Raw genomic sequence first — 24,357 nt, 5'->3', positions numbered from 1 at the left:
CTTTTATTGGTGATTCCAAATACCATCTTCCATAGATGATAGAACCCAACACTCTCTGATTTCTGGAAAGGGGCAATAACAACCAAAGCAGTTTGTGCTTATAGTATGAATAAGCATTGTGTGATCAGTAGGATGAGGAAGGATGATAGCAAGAGTTGCCTGTAACCTTCTCAATAGGAGAAGCAACAACAGATCATTATCACCATCACCATCACCACCATCACCATCACCACCATCATCATCATTTTACCCCACTCTAGTTTTCTTAGGGTGCTGTTTACAGAGAGGAAGATAGAAGCCAGGAAGTGATGGTTAAAAGTGTTGTGTTTATCACAGCAGTAGTGTCCAGGGAAATAGATGCTTGCAAAGACTTTCTTGGGAGCTGTGTCAGAATGAATCCTTGACCTTGCCATGTTCACTGTCTGTCACACTGGCTTACTGATTTCTTTTTGTCAGCAGCTGGCCTGATACAAACAGCAGCTCTGAAACCCAAGGGAAACAACTGACATTTTACTGCCTTCAGCCTTGCTGCCAGACTTACATTCTTGGTTTTAGATACCCAATATGCGGGGCTATAGTGCCAAAATTTGAAGTTTGGATTATGAATCTGGAGATCAGGGTTCGATTCCTGGCTCAGCCATGAAACTCACTGGTTGACCTTGAGCAGGACACATGCTCCCAGCCTCAGGGCAAGGCCATGGCAAATGTCCTTTGAACAAATCTTGCCAACAAAACCTTATGACAACCTTAGGGGTGCCATAAGTCAGAAACAACTTGAAGGCACATAACAACAAAACAATAACCATCTTTATGACAGTAACCATATAACTATGCCCACAAGGATAGTCCAACAGTCCAGGCAGCTGTGTTGATTTGAAACACTGGAGCAGATGCCTCCAGTGAGTGATGTCCCAGGAATTCTCACACTATAGCTTTCCTTTCCACTAAGGGCAGCATGCCACAATTGCCCATTGAAGATCAAGTAATTCCTATTTACCTTGCATTACAACAGAAATAGCTCATAACAATATAGTCTTGCTAGGAAAACGTACCCCCTTTCCAATTAGTGTGAGCATTAGAGGTTAATGTAGAAGAAAAAGGGAAGCCGGAGGGGAGCAGCAGATAATGTCAAGGCTCCTGCAAATCACAGAGGCCTAGTGTTTTGGGCCTGTGAACCTTGGTTCCACTATGACATTGCCAATGCACCACAGTCAGACTACACCATTTTTATACTGCACAAAGGAGTGCACTGAAAGATGTCACAGCCAATACCTCCTGCATATTTCAGTGAGGGATGGCATAGAGAGCAGATGCCTCCAGTGAGTGATGTCCCAAGAATTTGGGTTGCTTTTGTCATGGACAACAATTGAAGTGACAAGGATGACCAAGCCAAGAACTATCTAACATTGCATAAAGAAGTGCCCCCAAAAGCTTATATTATTGTTAGTGCTGCTTATAGATACTAACAGCACCTTTTTCCTGGCTTTATGAATTGCTCATTCCACACTGTATTGTTTTTTCATAGACTTCTAGTAGCTTTGGCTCTCTGTTAAAAAGAAAAAAGGGAGTGCACATGCTAAGTATTTTTTTTAAAAAAAATATGGGGTGGAATATTTTACTCAGCAAAGCATTTCTTGGGATAACTTGAATCTGATTCTTTCCTATATCGCAGCAAATCCAATGTTGCATTTGCTCCCCACCCCCCCCACCCCCACATAACACAGATCAGTTCACTTGCAAGTGTCATCTGAAACCATTTATCTCAAGGCATATCATGCAATGAACTTGATTTTTACTTGTGGGATATTATGGCTCATAGGTGGTCTTGATCAATGGACTAAAAAGCTTGGGCTAAAGGTATTTTCATCTATTCTGACTTCACAATTCTGTGAACAAACAACTATACAAAAACCAGAAGATTTCATTGTAAATGTTCCATTGGACAACTCCACATATCACCATGTTTATCTGGCTATTACAGCTTGGCAGAGAACCATAATCCTTACCCTCAAACCCAAAAATATCCTTTTATAATTACAATAGATCAAGAATGTTTATATTCCCTAGGAACCCTTCTGTGGAGAAACTGTTGACAAATTTCAACACCAAGTGTTTATTTGGTATCAGGCAAAGGTAGTCTGGGAATAGACATGACAGTAAGCTACGAAAGGGATGACCTGTGAGAGAGATACAAACTGTAACCAAGAATAGCAACAAGGGGCTTGGAAAACATCCAGGATATGAGAATCACACAGATCAGTATAAATTCAGCTTAAAGAACAGCTGAACTGCAACATTTTTGCAATGAAGAACTGTACTGAGGTATATTAGAAAAAAGAAAGAAAAGAGGATAACTACTATTCAAACAGAAGAAAAGTTGATACTTAAAATCGATATATATTTGTGAATGAAGAAGAAAACAGAGAAGAGGATTCAGGGCCAAGTATGTACCTTGCTATGGCTTCTACTATTGTGGAAGCTGTAATTGATTTTGTTCCATAAAAGAATTACATGCATTGATTGCCCTTCTGCTGGCACTGGTCTCCATGGAAATGATATGAGATGATCCATCACTCCTTGATCCTACCAGAGGTCCCACATGGTTTGCTAAAACATCCTTATGAGTTAGAGATGGGCAAGGAATCCTCCAGCTCACAGGCCCAGAGATGGAAAGTTCCTCCATAAGCCTCTCCTCCTCTAAGTCCCACCCTTAGATATTAGCATGAAGGTGATACTATGGATTCACTTCCTCACTTTGTTTTTCTTCCATCATATACAGAAAAGGGAAGAAGATTCAGGCAGATAGCTATCAGCTAAAGCTTGCAGGCACCGACCTCCACAATTCTATCATTTCTCTGCTCCATGTTTCCCTGTTCATGGAGGTAGAAGACCAGTAAACTATTATCACAGGGGTAGGCAACCCTTTTGAGCCGGGGGCCGGGTTGCTGTCACTCAGACAACTGGGGGGCCGAAGCCAAAAAACAAATAATTAAATAATTTTTTAAAAATTAAATAAATAAATAAACCGGGACAAATGTAGGACAAAATTTTCAAATGGAGGGCACTTTTAAAATTTAAAAATGGAGGACATGCGAAAAAATGTGCTGATTTTTTTAAAAAAATGTTAAGATAAATGCATGTTTCTGAGGCTTCTATAGACAATTGCCCCACCATGCCACTTGCGTGAGACGCCAAAGGCCCCGGCAGCAATTGGCGGCAGGACCGGGCTGGGGCCGGTCCCAAGGCCTTGCCGGGCCGCATCCGGCCCATGGGCCACAGGTTGCCTACCCCTGTATTATCAGATGAACAAACAGCCAGAGGGGAATGCTGGTTTGTTTGGATGCCATGAAGTGTTGCTGCTTCTTTTGATGTTGAATAAAATCCTGTCTCCCACCTGACTGCAATTCTCCACCTCTGTGCTGGGGCTGAATCCTTGGCTATTGCATGTGGAGGAATGGACTTCATGAGTCAGTGGACCATTACATGCAAAACACTATGGAGAGAACTGTCATATCATCTCACAGCCTCTCAAATGCAGTGGTTTTTAATGACACTTCTTCCCACCTTCATCTGCTGGTTATCGAATGTACAGTCAACAAGTACTGAGAAACTCAGTTGTGCAAATGAATGTGTTGGCTGAGCTGAGCTGACAAACCAGTGGGTCTCTGAAAATTCTTGGCCTTGATTTGACACTAGGTGATAGAAACTTTCTGCTTGTGGTGACTAATTTGTGGATAAAAGTTGCCATCCAACACTACAACTAATGAGTTCTAAATATGCATGAAGAAGATAAGGAATGCTTATTATTTATCCTTGTCCTTATTGGCTATGTGAACTAAAACTTCAACTCTTAACTAGAAAAAAAAATTAGTAGCCTTGATTCTTATCAGCTGAAGTTTATCCAATAAAAAAATTACTCTGTGTTCCAGGAAATTAAACCAGATGGAAGAAACTCCAGCCCCAGAACAAAACTGGAGAACTTGCTTGTCATTGTGTATTTCCTTATGCAGCTGAGAGGCTACTTGCAAGACAGGGCATCTTCACACTGTAATGAATATATGAGTAATTTGCTGTTTGACTCTTCGCAGATACAACAAAATATTAGAACTCAAGCAGATAGGTTGACATTTATTGCAGTGACAGAATCCTAGACAGGAACCTGTCAACCAATGAGCTTAAGACATCAGTTTAACTCTGGCATCTTTATAAAGTCAATAACAGCCACATCAAAGGGCAATCATGTCCAACGTGGGCGTCTGCCAATTGTGTTTTGGACTGCTGCAATAAGCTAGCCAATCTATGGGATTAGTTTGCTAGGATGCTTTTTTGACACCCACATTTCTTCTTAATTGTCTCCATGAAGCTGTGGTAGTTAATGCCAGATTTATAGTGCTTCATAGATGTCAAAATGCCCACACACCTTATGCAATCTTTGGGTTCCCAGACCTCTTTCACGTTCCCCTTAGCTGGTCCATCTAATTATCCATTATCATGCCTGTATATCATACATTATTCATGAACTTCAAGGTGTAAATAGCTCCTGATTGAAAAGACAAAAAGTCATCTAATTACCATTACATGTGTGTCTCCCCTCCTCCTTGCAAATAAATAAATAAATAAATAAATAAATAAATAAATAAAGTACACCAGCCTTTGGATTGGGGACTGAGAAATAAACAATTACTGTTTCTAATGATGTTTAAGTCTTTGAACATTTCCCCTGAGTTCTAGACTAAAATTGCATACACTGGTGGTTTCTAATTGCCTGTTCATGTTGTGACACTGAGACACACACACACACACAGAGGGAGAGAAAGAGAGAGAAGCAAACTCCTTCTTTCTACAAGTGATGTGGTGATGAAAAGATCTAAAAAGGCAAGCTGGTGAAAAACATCGAGCCTTAACGACCGGGTTACTTAATCATCCCATTTGAATGTCAGGATAAATTGGACACCATAGGATATAGGTTAAGCACCCAGCTGGAGAAATGATGTCCTCCATGCACTGCAGAAAGAGAATCAACTTTCCAACTCCTCATGCCTGTAGGAGAGTAAAAGAAAAAGAAGCATGTGTGCCTTTGGAGTATGCATTAAGGCAGGAATGTTTCCAGTCCTAGAGAATTTACATGTGCTATGTATTAAATGGCATGTCAACTCTTCTTTTCATAGCACGTTTCACCCTGTTTGCACTTAGGAGAGCTCGGTGATGGGATGGTGGTGTTTCCATCCCTCATTCCATTTTGTGTGGGCACAATTCAGACAAACTCAAGAACTTTCAAGACCCCTCAGATTTTAGTGAAAATGATTTAAGCATATGTCTCTCCCTGTGGAGATCAATGAGATGTAATTGGTTTTTACTTTAGCGGGATCATGCCTTTTTTGTTTTGTTTTAAATGTTTTTAAAAAGTGGCTGAAATGGAGATAGGTATTTGTTGTTGTTGTGTGTCTTCAAGTCATTTCTGACTTATGGTGACCTTAAGGCAAATCTATCATGGGTTTTTTTTTTGGGGGGGGGGGGTTTGGCAAGATTTATTGCCTTCCTCTGAAGCTGAGAGCATGTAACTTGCCTAAGATCACTCAGTGGGTTTCCATGGCTGAGCTGTGATTTGAACCCTGACCTCCAGAGTCCTAGTCCAATGCTCAAACCACTATACCACACTGGCTCTCAGACAGAGTATACATTAAAAAAACAAATAGCTACATGTGAGATTTTTTTATTATGGCCGATGACCGGCATAAAACAATATAAAAGAGTACAATATTATACAATGTCCAGTAGAAAACAAAATAAAACAATACAAATGGTACAGAACATGTGGAACAAACACCCCAGAGACTAATGATTCAAGTAGGGATCCCAGAAGGAAAGGGACTGGGGAGGCTCAAGCCCCCCCTAGGACTAGGATGTCTTAGCCCCATCCACAAATGATCTGGGAAAATTAGACCACCATGGATCCTGTATAGTTGAGCTTTCTCAGGAATTGCCAATCAGAAATGTACTAAATGACCGCGTGCTTAGAAATATTAGCACAGCTATTGTCGTTGAGCCCTCCCAAGAATAAAGGCTCCCTGCAATCTATCCTATACACAGTGACTAGGGAGTAAGCTACACTGATCCCATGGAGAGTACTTGGCAAGCACTTTGTGCTTTGAAGAGTCTTCATATTTAGGGTTGTTTCAGTAATAATGAATGGGAGAAGTAATCTGCTAGTAGACAAAGTTAATGATAACATGCCTCCCCATGTTGAGCCCCTCACATTAAAAAAACAGTTCTGGGTCCCTGGATTCAATCATCCCCTGCCTAGCAATATTCTGAATATTTCATGAGACTGTGTTTCTTATGCCAGAGTTTTGCAGCAGCTGTGGTTGGTCCAAGTTATTTTGTTGCCTGAGGCAAAGAACAAAATACATCCTCCTCCATTCCAGCTGATTGAACTGCCAGTTGAATCTTCCATACTTGAATATTAGCATCCTTTACATGCTAGTAAAGGACAAGGCAACAGGGTAATTTATGAGGTGTAGGGCAGGCCAAGTGGCAGACCAAGTTTTTCCTCTAAGAGAGGGGTAATCCAGATTATTTTAAATTATGAATTTTAAATGATGAGTTTTAAAATGTGGATTGTTTTAATATGTATGTCTCTTATTTTTTTTCTTCTAAATGGAGGTGTGTTTTAATTGATGTTGTGTACTGGCCAATCTGTTGCTGCTCCCTGCCTCAGAGTAAGGGTGAGTAAGAAATAATAATAATAATAATAATAATAATAATAATAACAACAACAACAGGTAGTAGTAGTAGTAGTAAAAGGCAGCGGCCCAGGCAGCACATTTGAAGTACCAAGGCAGGCGTCGCCCTCTCCTTATGGTCAAGCTAGCCTGGGATCTGAATGCATGGTGAAGGGATCACATGACCAAACAGTTCAACAGAGGTCCAGAGGCAGAAAAATGCAAGCCATATTAAATCATCTTCTTGTGTGTCTTCAAGTCAGCTCTGACTTATGGCTACCCTATTCTAGGGTTTTCTTGGCAAGATTTTCTTGGCAACATTTGAAACCACTATATCATGTCAGTTCTCACATTAATTCTACTTACATCCAAAAAATTAACACATAAAGAGGCCCAAAAGCTAATGCTGAGGGGAGGGAGCAAATGTTGTATACTAGGAGGTGACTATCCACGGTGGTGGGGCCAATATGTTCAATATTCCTGATCAGCAAATCAGGGCTAGAGGAACCAGAGACCAACAATGACTCTATATAATAATATATACTTCCTTGGAAGAGAAGCAGGAAAAACATCAGAGTAATTGTTTCAAAAATGAGCTTTAGGGAAGGTTCAAGAGATTAACTGCAGGAGGGGAACTGGAGGCAAGACAAGGTGACATTCACCACAAGTTCCTCTTGTCAATGCATTCAAGTCACAATGTGCATTCAGGTATATCTGATGGAACCCTTCTCTGATGGTTGCAATGTCTCTTTCACTTTTCTGTTGTGTAAACATAGGAGGAAACCCCAGAACTTGAGAGAATTACTTATTGTGACCTATAGCTCCTAGAGTCCCCAGCATAGTTTCTGTACTGCACGGAGAACACAATTTCTCCAACTGGGTGTGTAACCCATGGAATCCAAGCCCACAGACCTCCAAAGGCTGTGCCTGTCTAATTTGTCAAAATAGGAAATTATCAGAAGGTCACTTTTGATTCTGGGGGGAAAAGAGTAATTTCAGATCCAAAAAGGCTGGGATGGGAAATTAAGAAATCACTATAAAATGGAGAATCAAACTCACCTGGAGGCTTCTAAAGGCTTCATCTTTGATTCTCAATTTTGGGGACTTTTTTTTGTAGTGGTGGGAAACTTGGGATCAAACACTCCTGAGGAACTTTAGAAGTCTTGGTGAGGGAGCATGGAGCTCACCGGATGCACAATTCCTACCTCTGACTGAAAAATACATCAAGAAGATGACTAAGACTACTATTGACACAATATTGTTCCACTGAAAGGGGAGCAAAATGTATTTTAACTTGTGTACCCTTTGTACTAAATGGGTACAACTGGCAATGTCCTGGCTGTATTTGAAAGCTCAATAGTTGAGCTCTTTACTCAGCCCCATCTTTGGCAAGCTCTCTGTTTATTTCAGAGATTTGGCACAGCTCCTTCTACTTGTCATGTTGTGCTGCCAACATTGTCTAAAGAACTTATTTTGGCACTTAACTTTCCTCTCCTTCTTCACAGGAACATTGCTAGGTTGGAGTAGTACCTGCTGCAAAGTTTAGAAATGGGTTTAAGTGTGTTTGTGAGTTTTACAAGGCTTCCCTTATCTGTGTCTATATGCCTGTATACGTTTAGCAGATATTCTCATTCTGCTTAAGGAATACACTTAAGTGTGTATGTGAGAAACAGGTGCTCTCATCAGAAAGGTGGGAGTGACCTCCACAACTAGTAGCGATTCTTTGTGTGCTGCTTTGTAATGGGTAAAACAGGCATTATATGTGTCAAACGATCTCTTATCTAGGGTCAGAAGTACTGACTAGCTTTAACAACAGAACCACCTCATGGGTTTTCCAGCACTTTGGCTACATGTATGTATATACCACTACATGTCAGCTATGCCCTTAGTATAGTGGGCCATGATCCACAATGTATGTGCTTCCAGGCTTTCCAATTGACAGTATCCCTGGAGTAAATGGGCTCTGGATTGCAGCCATATGACGTCAACAGGACTACTTCAGAGTAAGTATCTGAAGGGTTGCAGCATAAGAATAGAAACAAGATGTAAGCAGATGGAAATGTTAGCGCTGCCAAGGATGACAGCTCACGAGAATGCATCACACATTTGTGGAATAATGAAAATGGGTGGGCAGTTGTTATGCTAACTTCATGCTGCCTGTTATGCTTTTTTTCCCTGACTCCAAAATCTGCTAGAGAACAGAGGGGAATCATGCTTGTTGCTTCTCAGAGATATTTTTAGCTAAGTCAGAGCAACCAGGGTAGGTTTCTTGCTTGCTTGTGGTTGGAGGACAGACGGTCATGTGAGTGTGTGTGTGCATACGTGCACGCGCGCGCATGCACACACACACACATATATCACATTTTTCCTCCCTCCTCTTCTGTCCTTCCCACCCCCTACTCTCACACACACATACATACACTTCAGTGGTCTTGACCACGGTCTAAGGGAATGTGAAAGATCAATCAGAAACAAGTCAGAATTTGGAGTGCTGTAGTGGGTCTGTTCCTCTTCCCCCCCCCCCCCCCATGCTCCTATGCCTTTAACTGTCTCAGGGGAAGTCCCACCCCTGGAAATCTCTGCCTCTGGAGAAATCCCGTTCCTGGAAGTCCTGGCCCAGAAGTCCCCCCCCCCCAAGCACCGGGTGACACCCAGTGCGGGAATGCCATTGAGTTGGGCACTTGGTCTCTAAAAGGTTTGCCATCACTGTCCTATTCATCTCAGAATAGTACTTGTACTCACTTTCCATCATATGTGGATTGTGAGTGGAGTAGATAGAAATTCCACCCCCAGATTTTGGGGTGAGTCCCTACCACATGGGATCAGCCATTATATGAAGGCTATGACCACAGTGGGAAATGAGTGACAGTCTAGCTATAGGATTTATCTTACATTTTGCTCATCACATACATTTTTATGATAGGATCACTTCCAGATGAAATGGTCACTTGCAAATGTGAATAAAGAGTCACAAATATTATTCTAGGAAGAGAAGTATTTGCATCACCAGTGGCCAAAATTTGAACAAATTTTGGAGTCAGTGCAGTAAACACAAGATAGCATTAATCTTCTTTCCTTTATCAGTGGTGCCTTCAGACACCAGCTGGTGTTGGATTTCAACTACCAGAAACCTTGACCAGTACAGCCAAGGGATGGAGGGTCTAGGAATTATAGTCCTATGACATCTGGGCAGCCAAGGCTGGAAACCACAATGGTTAAGTATCAGCATATCTCTGTTCCATGGCAAACTGCTTTTGACACTGAAAGAAAATTCACAAGCAGTTTGCCATGCAGGATGGGTCTGAGTCATTCTAAACATGGGGCAGGTAAAGTTCCACTGGGCTAATGCAAGCTCCTTCCTTGAATCTGAACAGCTTTTTGAATCCAAGTCAATTTTTTAGCCCATACAATAAGATCCATTTCATTAAAGACTGCTTTATACCTTCAGTCACAGGTGTATGCCTGACTCTGCATATGAGGCCTTCTCATGCATATAATGAACATGAGGAGTGGACTTGAAAAGATTACTTTTGGACTGCAACACCCAGGATTCTCTCAGTGCATAAGGATCCTTGGTGTCACATGGTGTGTGTGTGCAGCAACTAAGGGGGGGAGGGGAGAGGAGGGAGGCTTACCTCTGTGTGGCTTCCTCATGAGGAGGGAGCTGCATGTAGATGAAGCCAGAAGGGCCAGGTTCACCCCCTCCCCTTTGCCTTCATGTGGCTTTCTCATGAGGAGGGAGCTGCACATAGATTTAGCCAGGAAGGGCATGCTTGCCCCTCCGTCTCTTCTGCTGCCTTGGCTTCCTCCTCAGGGAGACAGCCACAGCAGTGGAGAAGAAGGGGCACATGCCAGCATCCAGTGCAGTCTGCACTCCTTGCATCCACCTGCCACCACTGGATCCTTTCAGGCTAGCATTGCCACCTCCAGCATAGCCTCCTCCTCTGTGAATTTTCTTATTTCCCTTTAAAGCCATTCAAATTGATGACCACCACTACATATTGTGGTACATAATAGCAATAGCAAGTACATTTCTATCTCGCTTATCAGTGCACTTAAGCACTCCCTACACAGTTTACAAAGTGTAAGCTAATTGCCCCCAACAAGCTGGGTAGTCATTTTAGCGACCTGGAAAGGATGCAAGCCTAAGTCAAGCTTGAACCCCCTGGCTGAGACTGAACTTGCAACTGATCACGTGGACAAGATCCTTGGAAATGTGAAGAAGACGGCATGTCCCCTCGATCCCTGCCCGTCATGGCTGGCCGTCCGGGGGGGTGGGGTGATGCCTTGATGGCATTTCTTAAAGATGTCATCAATGCATCTCTTAGGGAAGGTTACAATTTGCTTAAAGGAGGCGGTTGTTAGATCAGTCCTGAAAAAAACTTCCCTGGACCCCCTGGATATGAAGAACTACAGGCCTGTATCCCATCTTCCATTTTTGAGCAAGGTGATCGAGAGGGCTGTCGCCTTTCAACTCCTAGTCACCTTGGATGAAGCCAATTATCTAGATCCATTTCAAACCGACTTCAGGACAGGATATGGAGTGGAGACTGCCATGGTTGCTCTGGCAGACGATCTTCGTCTAGGCATTGACAAAGGAAATGTGACCCTGTTGGTGCTTCTAGACCTCTCAGCGGCCTTCGATACAATAGATCATGACATCCTATTGGAACGCCTGGGAGCGTTAGGAATAGGTGGCACTACATTCCAGTGGTTCCAGTCCTTCCTCTTGGGTAGATTCCAGAGGGTGATGCTTGGGGACAGTTGCTCCTCGAAAACGGAGCTTAAATGTGGCGTCCCTCAAGGCGCCATACTGTCCCTGATGCTATTCAATATTTATATGAAGCTGCTGGGAGAAATCATTTGCAGACATGGGGCAGGGTGTTATCAGTACACTAATGACACCCAAATATACTTCTCCTTGTCCCGATCAGCATCTATGACAACAGATGGCATTTCTCCCCTCAATCAATGTCTTGAGGCGGTAATGGGCTGGATGAGGAAAAACAAACTGAAGCTGAATCCAGACAAAACGGAGGTACTTACAGTAGGGGCCCTCAAATCAGGTACAGGGTTGCAACCTCCAGTCCTAGATGAGGTCACACTCTCCACAAAGGACTGTGTTCGCAATCTGGGGGTGCTCCTAGATCTGTCGCTTCACATGAGAAATCAGGTGAATGCGATGATCAGGAGCACCTGTTATCAGCTTCGGCTGATACGCCAGCTGCGCCCTTTCCTGGAAGTAAAGGACCTAGAAACTGTTGTACATTCACTGGTAAGCTCACAACTTGATTTGTGTAATGTGCTCTAAATGGGGCTACCCTTGTGCCTAGTCCGGAAACTTCAACTAGTGCAAAATATAGAAGCCAGGCTGGTAGCCGGAAAAACTAGGAGTGACTGAATAGCACACGTTCTAAAATCTCTTCACTGGCTGCCTATTAGTTTCTGGGCACAGTACAAGGTGTTGGTTATAACCTTTAAAGCCCTACATGGTTTGGGTCCAACCTATTTGAGGGATTGCCTACTCCAATATAATCCGCCCCGCACCCTCAGGTCCTCTGGGAGGAATTTATTGCAGCCTTTAAAAACCAGACTAACTGCTACCTCCCAGAGGGCCTTCTCTGCAATTGCTCCCAGACTATGGAATGGCCTGCTGGACAAGATCCATCAAATTGCCAGTTTAGACAGCTTTAAAAAAGCTGTTAAGATGGATCTCTTCTGGCAGGCCTTTCCTGAATAAAAGTGTCCGGCCACAGAATGACTGCCCCTCACATCATGTATTAGCCCACTGCTCTGTGCTCACTATATTTTTTTCTTTTCTATTGTGTTATTAATAGATATTTTAATCTCCTAATTTAATTTTATTATGTTTAATCCTGTTTTAAGGGGGGAAATTTAGGACAATGTTGAATGTGGATATTTTAATGTGTTGTAAGCCGCTTTGATTGTCTCGTCACAGAAAAGCGGGATAAAAATAAAAGTTTTATTTATTTATTATTATTTTACTTATGTTTTTTTGTAGGTTTTTCAGGCTATGTGACCATGGTCTAGAAAATTTTCTTCCTGACGTTTTGCCAGAAAATTTTCTAGAACATGGCCGCATAGCCTGAAAAATCTACAAAAAACCATGGATGCCGGCCATGAAAGCCTTTGACTTCACATTTTACTTATGGTTTGCGAGTGAGTGCTGCAGTACTCCCACAGTTTAACTATGTACTATGTGAAGACATGCATCCTTTTATCTTTTATCTGAATTTATCTGAATTAAATAATGATGTGAAGTTGTACTATTTTAAGAGAAGGAAAGTAAATGATCCCTAGCCACTTTGTAAAAGTATTCTCATATCCTTTTATACATCTCTGCCATGCCCTCCTTACTCACCTTTCCCCCTAAGCTACAGATCCTCAGAAGGAGAATTTCTCAAAGAGGAATTCCTCTAGTAGCTGGATCATTTTGGTTGTCTTTTTCTGCATGTTTTCTAGATACACAATAGCCTTCTTCAGATGCAGTGACCATCATGCTATGTATAAGGACAGTATAATATCAGCGCATGTGAACCAGTCTTTCAACTTCATTGTACAGGTGAATACAAATCAGTACTTATGGAATGGTATGTTATCATCATTCCTGTAACTGCTTCGTTAACCAGTTGCTAATTCTGCAAAGGAATGAGAAGGATTTTCCCCCTCTCCTTCTCTTCTCTTCTTGATTGATTGATTGACTGACTGATGGATTTGGAAATCTGGACTTTCTGCCTAGCAGGCATGTGGGGTGATGTACAATAAAAACATTAAAACTTCACATGAAAAGAAGGAACAAAGCCCATATACGAAAATTTATGAGCAGCCATTAAAATAAAGAACAGAAAAACATTAAATGTTCAAAGCCTGATGGAACAGGACAGCTTTTGAGTATGAGAGTGCAGTAATCTTTTTTCATTACTTGGCAGGATGTTATAGTTTTCCCATCTGGTACATAGCAATGTTACATGAATAGTGCAGTGGGAAACCACTTGGTTAAAGGCCTTGTATCTATTCGCCCTACTTCAGTATCATTGAGACCAAAATCTTAACAATGGTACCAAGCATATCTGTCATCTGAATTGGAGTAATATCTCTATGATTGTTTCTTAGAAGACAATTGGTTCTGAATAGGTTTCCATGTGAAAGCCAATGTTGTATAGTGGTTTGAGCCTTGGACTAAGAGTCCAGGAGAGCAGGATTTAAATCCCTGCTTGGCCACGGAATCCCACTGACTGGCCTTGGGCAAGTCACACTATCTCAGCCTCAGAGGAAGCAATGGCAAACTTTCTCTAAAGAAATCTTGCCAAGAAAAGTCCATGTTAGGATCTCCTTAGGGTCACTGTAAAGTGGAAATGACTGGAAAATATACAACAACAAGAAGTGTCCATGTGAGTGGGATGTCTGAGAACCAGTGCTCTAGAGAGCAGGGTGGTTCACAAGAACACAGAAGTTAGCTGTCTCTGTTTTAAGGGGCCAATGTGGAACATCTAATGCTGTAGATGTGAAAAATTCTGATTCCATTAATTCAGTCATGTGTAGAGCCAGGCATGGAGAACTTCACCCTAAATATTAATGATCTGGGGACACTCCATGCTTCCTGTAAATTCACAACACATGCATGAGCATCCCATTTCCACAGCAGAAAAAAGTGAAGCCAACAGTGGTGAACTTACAGTTCAGTATAAAGAACCCTGCAGTTATGAAGTACGTTACACAGATTTGAACTTATACCCAACTGACAATTCAGGCAATTGATGTCATGGTGAAAAGTAACATTTTCCAGCACATGGAAAATCCTTCACTTTTTCAGGCAGCTGTTTTGTGTTTTGTTTCATGTTCTTTAGTGAAGGTTGCACAAAGAAATTCATAGTAGTCTAAATAACAGATTCAGATACACCAGACACCCAGGAAATATTGTTTGCCAACACTCTTAATATGCCGAATATTATTATCACAAAAGCACATTTTTTGTCCAAAAGAAACATTTTCCAACTCTGAATTCACCCCCATAGCTTTGTACTAAGAATTGCCCTTCTTGATAAGACCAAAGCTCTGTTCAGTCTAGCTTCTCATCTCCCAAAATGCCCTCTCAAACAGCTCTGGAAACCTATTTTAAGAGCATGAAAACAGCAGCCCTCTATTATTTATTACTGATTGCTGGCCTTATGTGTTTCCCCTTATATCCTGCCTTCCCTCCAGTGGGATTAAGATGGCACACATGGCTCTCTCCTTCTCCTTCTCCTCACTTTTTCCTCACAATGACCACTGGCAACTAGTGGCTTCTATGTCAGTGGGACATTGAACCCACTCTTGGCTATAGTCTAAATTTGAAAGGAGCTATCCAAGGTTCTGCACCTCACCCTCCAAAATAAGTTTGCCACTCCATTGACATGGAACCATCAGCACCTACCAACAACAATCTTTTAAGGTAGGTCAGACTGAGAAAGAGTAACTAGCCCAAGATTACCTGGTGAGTTTGGCTCAATGGGGACTTAAATCTGGGCCTCCCAAGTCCTAGTCCAACAGTCTAACTTCCTGTAGTGTAGGGGTAAAATATTGGCCTTCATTACCAGTCCCAGGAAAGATGTGGGGGGGGGGGGGAGAAATTTCATCTCCATCAGGGCCAGAGCTTTTGTAAAATGTATGATTTTATATTACCTGTATTCACATTCCCTTAATCACTTTGCCTGCCCCTTTTCTTTGAATGCTTAAACTGTATTTTGAAATGCTCATCTAAGTGTTAAATTACTGCAATGCTACAGATTTGGAGAGTGAAGAAAAAATTTATTGGGATAGAGAGGATGTTCTAATTGTGCTCCCTGTTGTTGCTACACCCCTATCCAAGGTTCAGCATGTGCATAAATTCCTACTTCCCTCCCCCTTTCTCTTTTCCAGCCTAGTAGGCAGCTAAAATCATGACAAAAAGAATGGGGGAGGAGTAAGAGAGGGGTTAAAAGATGGTTGTGAGGTTGGGTTGAAGGGGGAAAATGGGCTAGGAAATGAACTGGTGGGAGGAGGTATGGATGAGATGTGAATCTATAGAGAAGAAGACAAATTCCCATCAACAAGGCACACAGGAGTAGTCAAACAGGGTTTGAATGTTGTACTAAAAATGGTATGGGGAACCTGAAACCCTCTAGATATTACTTGACATGGAGTCACATCTTCACTAACCCTGGACATGCTGATCAGCGGCTGAGAATAACTGGAGTCCAATAGCAGCAGGATTACAATTTGCAGAATTCCCCAGATTTCTGGTAAAAGTACTGTTTCATACTCTGCAACAAATTATTTGGGAGATAGTACAGTGGATGGGGGGCACAGAGTGGTGTAGTGGACAAAAGACATGCAGTGGTGTAATGGATGCTGCTCCAGGATGTTTTGTGGAGCAGGAATCACAATGTCTTCAACTTAAAAGCCAGGGTAACTGGTGGATCCTTCTTGGTCTGTCAAGAGAAGGACCCAAGAAAAAGACTCTTAAATTCTACACGAAATCAGAGAATGAAATTGAGGCGGGGGGGGGGGGGGGAGATCAAGTAGACACTGTTTCCTCAAGTGGAGCGCCAGGGCATTTTCATGATGAGACTATCTCCTACCCTGCTCTGATGTTCCCTCTGAATTTAGCAGCAAACTTCACAATGACTTGGGGGGGGGGGGTTAAGAATGATTTCTCCTTCAACTGTATAGTGTTGTGAGCTGCTTATACTATAATGCAACGTATATTGGGAGGACTTGGTCTTCATTTGGTAATTAAGAGCATTAGCTTTATAAAAAGACCATCTCGAGGCTGCACTGAGACCTTTAGAACTTCATTTAGTAATTAACAGCTTTACAGAATATTCCCTCTTGGAAGAAATAAAAGTTAGGCATGGATCAGGACAGCTGTCTGCATTTTGGGTGTTCCTAGGGGTTCTCCATGATGAGTGTCAACCCTTCATAATTTATCACTATTAGTTGTGTTTGAGGAGATCCCTGCATCATACTAGCAGTTTTAATGATAACACTTCAAAAGATTGTTTGTATTTCTGATTAAAAGTTAAAAGTCTGTGTTTTAGGTGGCTAAAAACGTTTCATTAAAACTCATTATGTTTGACAGGCGGAACTGCAGCTAAAACTCTCCAAATTTTCCAGTCTGCATGCTGAGAGATTCTGAGAGTTGCAGTCCATATGAGGGATATTTTCCAGCACAAGGGTGTGCATATTATTGTGATCACCTCCTGCAGTTTTACCACCACACTACTATTTTTGAGCAGGACATAAAATCAACAGCATTCTTGTGCTGTTGATCCAGAGCATGTTGTGCTCGGAGCTATACTGCCTCTGAATTTGAAAGTCCCATTACTTTGCTATGACAAGTCCCATCAATAGGTCAAAACAAGCTCAAATAAGAAGAACTTTGGGTAGACAAAGCAAAGAGACAGTGGGCTGACAGAGTAGATTGGGTATATTGTACACCATCAACACTTGAGAGGGAAAGCTATGCCTTAAGTCAGGAGTGGAAACTGTATGGCCCTCTAGAAGTTGATGGACTGCAGCTCTAGCAACTCTAACCAGCATAGCCAGTGGTGAGAGGGGAGGGGTGTTCCCATCTAACAACATCTTGAAAGTTACCCAGTCCTTATCCTGTTGTAAATGCATCTTTACTCCTAACAGAACTGGATGGTGATTTTCAACTAAACAGAATAAGAGAATGAGAAAGAGAGAGAACATGATTAAGAGAATGACAGTTAAGTTTTGATACTACCACAAGAGCAGGACTTACTCCAGAATCCAGCAAAAGCATGCAGTGGTTGGGTTTTCAGTGTTGTTAGAATCATAGAATCAGAAGGGACTGTGAGGAACATCTAGTACAGCTCTCTCCCATGCAGGAATACCCAGCTAGAGTCCATCTAAAGACCTCCAAAGAGGGAGAAGAGAGTCCACTCACGGAGGCAGTTGATTCCTTAGCTGAACATTTCTTACACTCAAGTAGGTCTTTCTAATATTTAGGGGGAGTCTCTTCTCTTGAAATGTAAACCCACAGGCTTGTATTCTGGTCTCTCCAGCAGCAGAAAACGTGCTTGTTTCATCTTCTACCTGACATCTCTTCAGATATTTAAAGCTGGTGACTATGTCACCTCTCAGTCTTTTCTTCTCCAAGCTAAAGATACTCATCTCCCTGGGCTGCTCCTCATAGGGTTTGCTTTCCAGAACCATCTGCCGCCCTCCTCTGGATATGCTCCACTTTGTCAATATACTTCCTGAACTTTAATGTCCAGAACTTGACACAGAAATCCAGGTGAGGTCTGACCACTGATCAAAGCAGAACAGAGTGGCAATCTGGTTCTCTGCTGACCGGCTCTTACAGTCAAAAAGTTCTTCCTAATTATTAAGTGGAATCTCGTTTCTTGCCATTTCAATCCCTTTAGTCTCTGGAGCAGCAGACAACAAGCTTGCTCCATCTTCTGCGTGACATTATTTCATGATAGCCATATATAAAGGATGAGAATGATCAGCCAACCAACAAGTCTATGGAGATAGTGGGATTAGAATACATGTCTCCAATGCGTTGTTCACTGGATAAAGAGCTGTATGTGGCAATGTAAGACAAGGCCAGATTAAGTCGTATTGTAGCCCTAGACAAGTTTAAGTGGCCCTATATAACATTCATCTAAAAAGTAAATTATACACATTTTGAAAAGTCAAGATGTGGACCCTGGGACTCAAAATTATACACAAGCAAAGCCAGCCATGAAACCCACTGGGCAAGTCACACTCTCTCACACTCAAGGGAAGGCAAGGGCCACCCTCTTGTGAACAAATCTTGCCAAGAAAACTCCATGATAGGTTTGCCTTCAGGTCGCCATAAGCTAGAAAGAACTTGAAGGCATACAACAACAAAGTCTGCCGCAGTTTAAGGCCTAGCCTAAAGCTGTCTTAGGTTATGCATAAATCCAGTGCTGATCGCAGGCTGCCCTGGCTCAAGGCTATGGAATTCTGGGAGTTGGAGTTCCGCTCTGCTCTGGGCCCACAACAAACTCCAAACTCCCAGAATTCCATAGCCTTGAGCCAGAAAGAGTTAAGGTGGTGCCAAACCGGGTTATTTCTCCAGTGTGACTGCAGCCACTAAGCCTCAGAGCCCGGTTGCAGAGTTTGGGCTGCACCATGCCAATAGGGCGAGCAGATGGACTCACCACAAAAGAGGACAAGGCACCGCCAAATGTAGGACATTCAAGGAAAAGGAAGGCCACGACCAAATACAAGCTAAACACACTCCTGTCAACGTCAACCCGTGCTGCTTTGTCATGCTCCAAATGGAGGACATCATGGAACTCCTCCTGGATAGAAGACTGGAATGTAGGACATGCCCTGGGAAAGGAGGACGTCTGACCACCCTGTAGGCGAAGGAATCAGCGACCCTGAGCATGCACAAAGTGCCTTTCGCACTTTATGGCCTCTTTATACATCTGTCTGAAATCATTAGAGTTCTAAATCCAACCCTGTCTCCCGGCAAGTGCCCTCAGTCCAGGGAGGCCCCTCTCCCCTCCCCCCAAGGAAGCCGGGGGGGGGGGGGCTAGAGGGTGAGGTCCAGGCTGTGGCCCTCCTTCTTCCTCGATCGTCGCGCCTTAGACCCGCAGGAGGAAGGCAAGGGAAGCCAGGCTCCCGGCGCCTTTAAGGCGGCTTCTGCCTTTGCTCCCTCCCTCTTCGCTAATCTGCCCAAGCGCCTCCCCGGCGAGCTTTTTCCAGCCCCGCAGACCCTCTTCCAAGGCCATGAGGAGGAGGAGGAGGAGGAGGAGGATGCTGATGCTGGAGATGCCGATGGCGATGCCGCCGCTCTGGAGTTCCTTCGCAGCACCTTTTGGGATTGCATCAGATGCGGAGCAGGACCCCCCTCCGTCCACCCGCCGCCCCCGGTCCCGATCCCTCCTCCTCCTTCTCCATCAGGAAGGCGATCCCTCCCCCAAATCCGGACCAGGCTCTGCTGTCTCTGCGCCAGGCTCCTCTCCATCCCTTTCTCCGGGAGGACTTCCCGGATGGGAAGCCAAGAATAGACCGAGGGAGGGAGGGAGGGAGGGAGGGATGGGGGACTCCCCTCCTTGGCCCTGGATGGGATCCCACCAGATCCCCCTTTCTCTTCCCCCAACCCTCGTCTGCCCCGCTCCGCGTTCCCTGGACGCCTGGGCACCGGCACATGCTTCTCCTTCATCATCTTCGCCTCCCCCCCCCTCCTTGGGCAACCACACCCAGGGGCGAAATCCCCGGCTGTCCCTCCCTCCCTCCTTCCTTCCTTTGCCAGTCAAGCAACGAAGGAGGCAAGCCATCCCTCCCGCCGCCCTCCTGCTTGGGATTCTCCCTTCTTCCCTGAGCTACGTGCTCGCGAGGAGGAGCAGCAGGAGAAGGAGGAGGAGGAGGAGGAGGAAGAGACGGTGGTGGCCGGCCCAGGAGCTGCCTAGGTCCCCGGGAGGAGGGGAGGTAGGGAAAGGAGGGAGGGAGGCAGGGAAAGGAAAGGAAGGGAAAGGGAAGGAAAGGAAGGGAAAGGGAAGGAGGGAGGGAGGGAGGGAAAGGAAAGAATAAAGGGAGGGAGGGAGGGAGGAAAGAAAGGAAGAAAGAAAGGAAGAAAGAAAGGGGAAATAAAAGCAGGAAGGAGAGGAGAGGAAATGAAAGAAAAGAATAAAGGAGGGGAAGAAGGAAGAGAAAGAAGGAAAGAAGGGCTAAAGGAAGGAAAGGAAGGGACGGACTCTGGCCTCCCTTCCTAAACCGCGATGGACCCGGAACAAAAAGCGAGGCCGCTGGCCGGACCGGGCTTCCCTTCCCGTTTTCTCCCTCCCTTCTTCGGTCCACTCCTCTATCCCTCCTCCCCTCTTTCCTGCAGGACGCAACGCCTTCCTTCCCCGGCGCAAGGAAGAGACCGGCTCCACGGGGCGCCTCCCTCCCTCCCTCCCTCCCTCCTTCCCAGGGGGAAGGGAGGCAGGGGGCTGAGCCGCCAAGGGGCGGAGGAAGGAGGCCGCCTCTCCTGGCCGGAGCATCCGTCCCACCTGTCCCCCTCCAGCATCTCTGGACGGAGTGGTACCCAGCGCTCAAGTGGCAGTCATCTAGGGCTCTGCGATGGGAGCCAGGAGTCCAGCTTTTTTTTTTTGGGGGGGGGGGGAGAGGGAAACTAGGTGAGGCTCAGAGGGGTGGGGGTTCCCCCAGACACCCCCTCCTCCACTTTTCCCCTCGCCCCCTGCCCCCGATCCCGCTGCCTCTTCCAAACTGCTGACTCCCTCCCCCCAGTCCCCGAACGAGCTTATTTTTAGCCCGGAGCCTCTGTATTCTTAGCTCCTTTGCTACGTAGGAAGGAGCCAGAGAGGGAAAAGCGGGAGGGAGGGACTCCGAACAGGAGGCATCGAGCCGGATGGAGTTCCCCGAGGGCTGCCAAGAGCTTTCCTCCAACAGTCTCCGGTGAAATGAAAAAGAGAGAGAAATCAAACTAGCGACGCTTTGGAACAGGGACGTAGCCAAGGGGGGGGGGCTTGGGGTCCGGACCCCCCCCCCCTTCCATTAGAAAAATGAATGGTGTGTGCTGCTGCTCCGCCGCACCAAAGCCCAATTATAATGGTGGCACTTAGTCTGCCCCCCCTTCCTAAAATCCTGGCTACGTCCCTGTTTGGAAGGCAGTCTCACTGGGAGAAGGGTCGGGCTGCCTTGCCTTGGGGGTCTCTTCCCACCCAGGAGGAAACCTTGGGGCAGGGTGGCCTTCCCTCCTCCCGGGCTCTTTGCCTTGGCCCTCCATCCTTCCCTCCAGGAGATGGACCTTTCCTTCCCTCCCTCCTCTCCGTAAGCCATGAGCACCCTTTGCCTGAGCATCCATTCCCCGGTTCTGGAGCATCTTCCTCCATAAGACCCCAAAAGCACTCAAACAGGAGCCAACAGGGGATCCTTCTCCCCTCCTCTCCCCCGGACAGAATCCATCTCTCCATCCATCCGGAGGAACTTTTCCTCCCTCCTCTCCCTCTTTCTTCCATAATACCCCAAAAGCAGACCAACCCCTCCCCCCCAAGAAACAGGAGACAACAGGGGATCCTTCTCCAATCTTCTCCCCCAGACAGAGTCCATCCATATGAACCTTTCATCCCTCCCTCCCTCCCTCCCTCCTTCTTCCATATGCCCCCAAAGCAGAGAAACAGGAGGCGACAGAGGACCCTTCTCCCCTCGGACAGAGTCCATCCCTCCCTCCAGATGAACTTTTCCTCCCTCCTCCTCCTCTTTCTCTTCCTTCCATAAGCCCCCCAAAGAGCCCCAGAGCAGACCAACCCAGCAGGAGGCAAGAGGGGCTCCTTCTTCCCGGGGCCGCCCTCCTGCTACCTTGCCTCGCCTCCTCCGCTCGGCCGCCCAGAGGGCCCCCATGGACGCCGGCCGAGAGAGGGCCAGCCAGACCCGCCGCGCTCCCACAGACCGGCGCAGAGGAGGGATCCGGGAGGGGGGCTGAAATCTGGGGAGGGAGCCGACCCGTCCCTTCTCCTTCCCCTTCGCCTTCTCCTTACCTTCGTCACCGCTAGCCCCCGAGCAGTGCTTAGACGATCCCGCCTGGGAGCAGCCCTGGCATCGCCCAAAGTTGCCTGCCCCGTCGCTGCCAACGCTCCCCCACCCGCCTCCAGGAGGGGCTGAGGCTGAGGCTGAGGCTGTTGTTGTTGTGGGTCTTCCCCGCTCCCGGCTCCGGGTTCAAGGCGATCCCCGTCCCGCTCCTCGCCCACCGGAGCCACTGGGAAGGAAGGGAGGCAGCGACAGAGGGAGGAAGAAGCCGGCTCCTCTGGGTCGTCCCTTCCTTCCTTCTTCCTTCCTTCCTTCTCTCTGTTTTCTCTGCCTGAGAGGCTCTTGCCTGCTGGCCCGACGGAATCCGTATGGCGGGAGCCTTTTAAGGGCTCGGGGAGTCACTCTCCGGAGGGGAGAGCCCTGACCCGGGCAGCCCCAGCCCTCGCCGCTCTCCCGGGGAACCATCGGCCCCCCGCCCCCCACCCCCACCCCTTTGGCTCGGCAGCGGGGCTTCGGGAAAGAGGGGGAGGGAGGAGGGAGGAGAGGTCTATCATTTACATTTCCATCAAGAGTCACCGGAGAGGGTCTGAGCCTCCCCTCCCCTCCCCTCCTGCCCCCCCCCCTCTATTTTCCTTAGGCTTCGTCACGTGGAAGTGCCTTGGCCCTCCAAAGCCGGGCTGGAAATAGAAGAAGAGCACATGTCGGACGGGTGGGGGGGGGGAGAGACAGAGAGAGACCCCCAGCCCCGGCCCCCTCTTCCCTATCACTCAGGGCACCCCTCCTTCCCACCAGCATCCTCTCCAACGCCATTTCCTTCCCGGAGGGTCAAGAAAATGCGCAGGTCACCCAGAACCCTCCATCCCTCTTCATCCTTCTTCATCCCAAACCAAGAAAGCAAGGCAGGGAGAATCGGAATAATAATAATAATAACAACAATTAACAACAACAACAATAACAATTAGCAAGGCGCAACGCACCCGGAGCTCCCCAGGAGAAAAGCCCGCTCCTCCAAGTTTCTTATGAGGCGCAGCTTGCGATCTCCCAAAGCCTGCCCAAGCTTGGCCATCCAACTTGGAGGATCTTCAAGAAGCGCAACCGCTTTCCTTTCCTTCCTTCTTTCCCCCCTTCCTTCCTTCCTTCCTTCCTTCCTTCCCTGCTGGGTTTTCTGCCTGGTGAAATGAAAGTGCTGGAGGAAGCCCGACTCAAAGGAGAGGGGAGGAAGAAAAGGTTATGGGGAGGAGATGATCTCTGAACTCCTGTTGTCAGGCAGCAGCCCCCCCCCCTCTTGGTGCACCTCTCTACAAACCACGATAATACCCCCCCGAGCCCCCCCCCGGACTCACCATGGCTCCCTGTCCGCGAGTGGGTCGGTGGGTGCGGAGCGCCGGTGCCTTAGAAGCCGGAGTGGCGGCGGAGCGAGGGTGCCGGGAGGGAGTGCGCCTCGTTTGAAGTCATCATGTGAGAAGTTGAGCCTGGCTCAGTGGATCGCCCACCACTTGGGCTGACTTCTGCATCGCCTCCAGCCCCCCGCACCCGCACCCGCCGCCGCCGCCGCCACCTCGGGACTACTACTACGGGGAGAAGGAGAGGAGGAAGCCAGCCCAGGGCAGGGAGGTGGCGCGGGCTCTTCGCCTGGCTTTTAAACTACACACACACCACACACACACACACACACCACACCGCCGATCTCCATTTACGCAAACGCCTGAGCTCACCGACACGTTTCCCTGCCTCCCCCCCCCCCCTCTTTTGGGTATCGTCTTCTTACGTGCTTTTCATGGAGGAGGAAAAGGATGCGCAACCAGATACAGCCACAACTAGCCTGGGCTCTCTCTCTCTCTCTCTCTCTCTCTGTGTGTGTGTGTGTGTAAGTGTGTGCGTGTGAGCTGACCCTCCCTCTCTCTCTTTCTTTCTATCCCTTCCCTCTCTTTAACGCCCCCTCCCCACACTTTGCAAACTTTCCCCGTCCAAGTTTTTCCCCCAACACTCAGGCAACGCTCGCAACATGGAGAAAGAAAGACAGACAGAAAGAAATGACGACTTCACTCTGTAACCCGCCTTGATTCCCTTGGGGAAAGGCGGGATGTGTGTGTGTATTACTAAGTCCAGTTCACTTCTC

At 46.3% G+C, this 24,357-nt stretch overlaps 1 protein-coding gene across 4 annotated transcripts in view; it reads right to left on the bottom strand.

Moving 5' to 3' along the window:
• LOC149271643 (neurotrophic factor BDNF precursor form) overlaps positions 1–23,723 on the bottom strand; it is a 111,524-nt gene extending 87,801 nt beyond the window's left edge. Inside the window, exon 1 of one of the 4 annotated variants that reach the window (XM_089507244.1) lies at positions 23,582–23,723. In XM_089507244.1, the coding sequence (XP_089363370.1) occupies positions 23,582–23,584 (3 nt within the window). In that variant the 5' untranslated portion in view covers positions 23,585–23,723. Of the gene's footprint in view, positions 1–18,919; positions 19,067–22,249; positions 22,280–23,215; positions 23,267–23,581 lie in introns of those variants that run through there. The other 3 variants (XM_089507248.1, XM_089507247.1, XM_089507250.1) reach the window with 3 other exon arrangements.
• Positions 23,724–24,357: the final 634 nt, after the last annotated feature.

The sequence above is a fragment of the Sceloporus occidentalis genome, unplaced genomic scaffold (genome assembly GCF_023333645.1).
Source record: "Sceloporus occidentalis isolate IW3139 unplaced genomic scaffold, rSceOcc1.0.p SCAF_479, whole genome shotgun sequence".
Lineage (NCBI taxonomy): Eukaryota > Metazoa > Chordata > Lepidosauria > Squamata > Phrynosomatidae > Sceloporus > Sceloporus occidentalis.
This window is presented reverse-complemented; position numbering and strand designations above follow the sequence as displayed.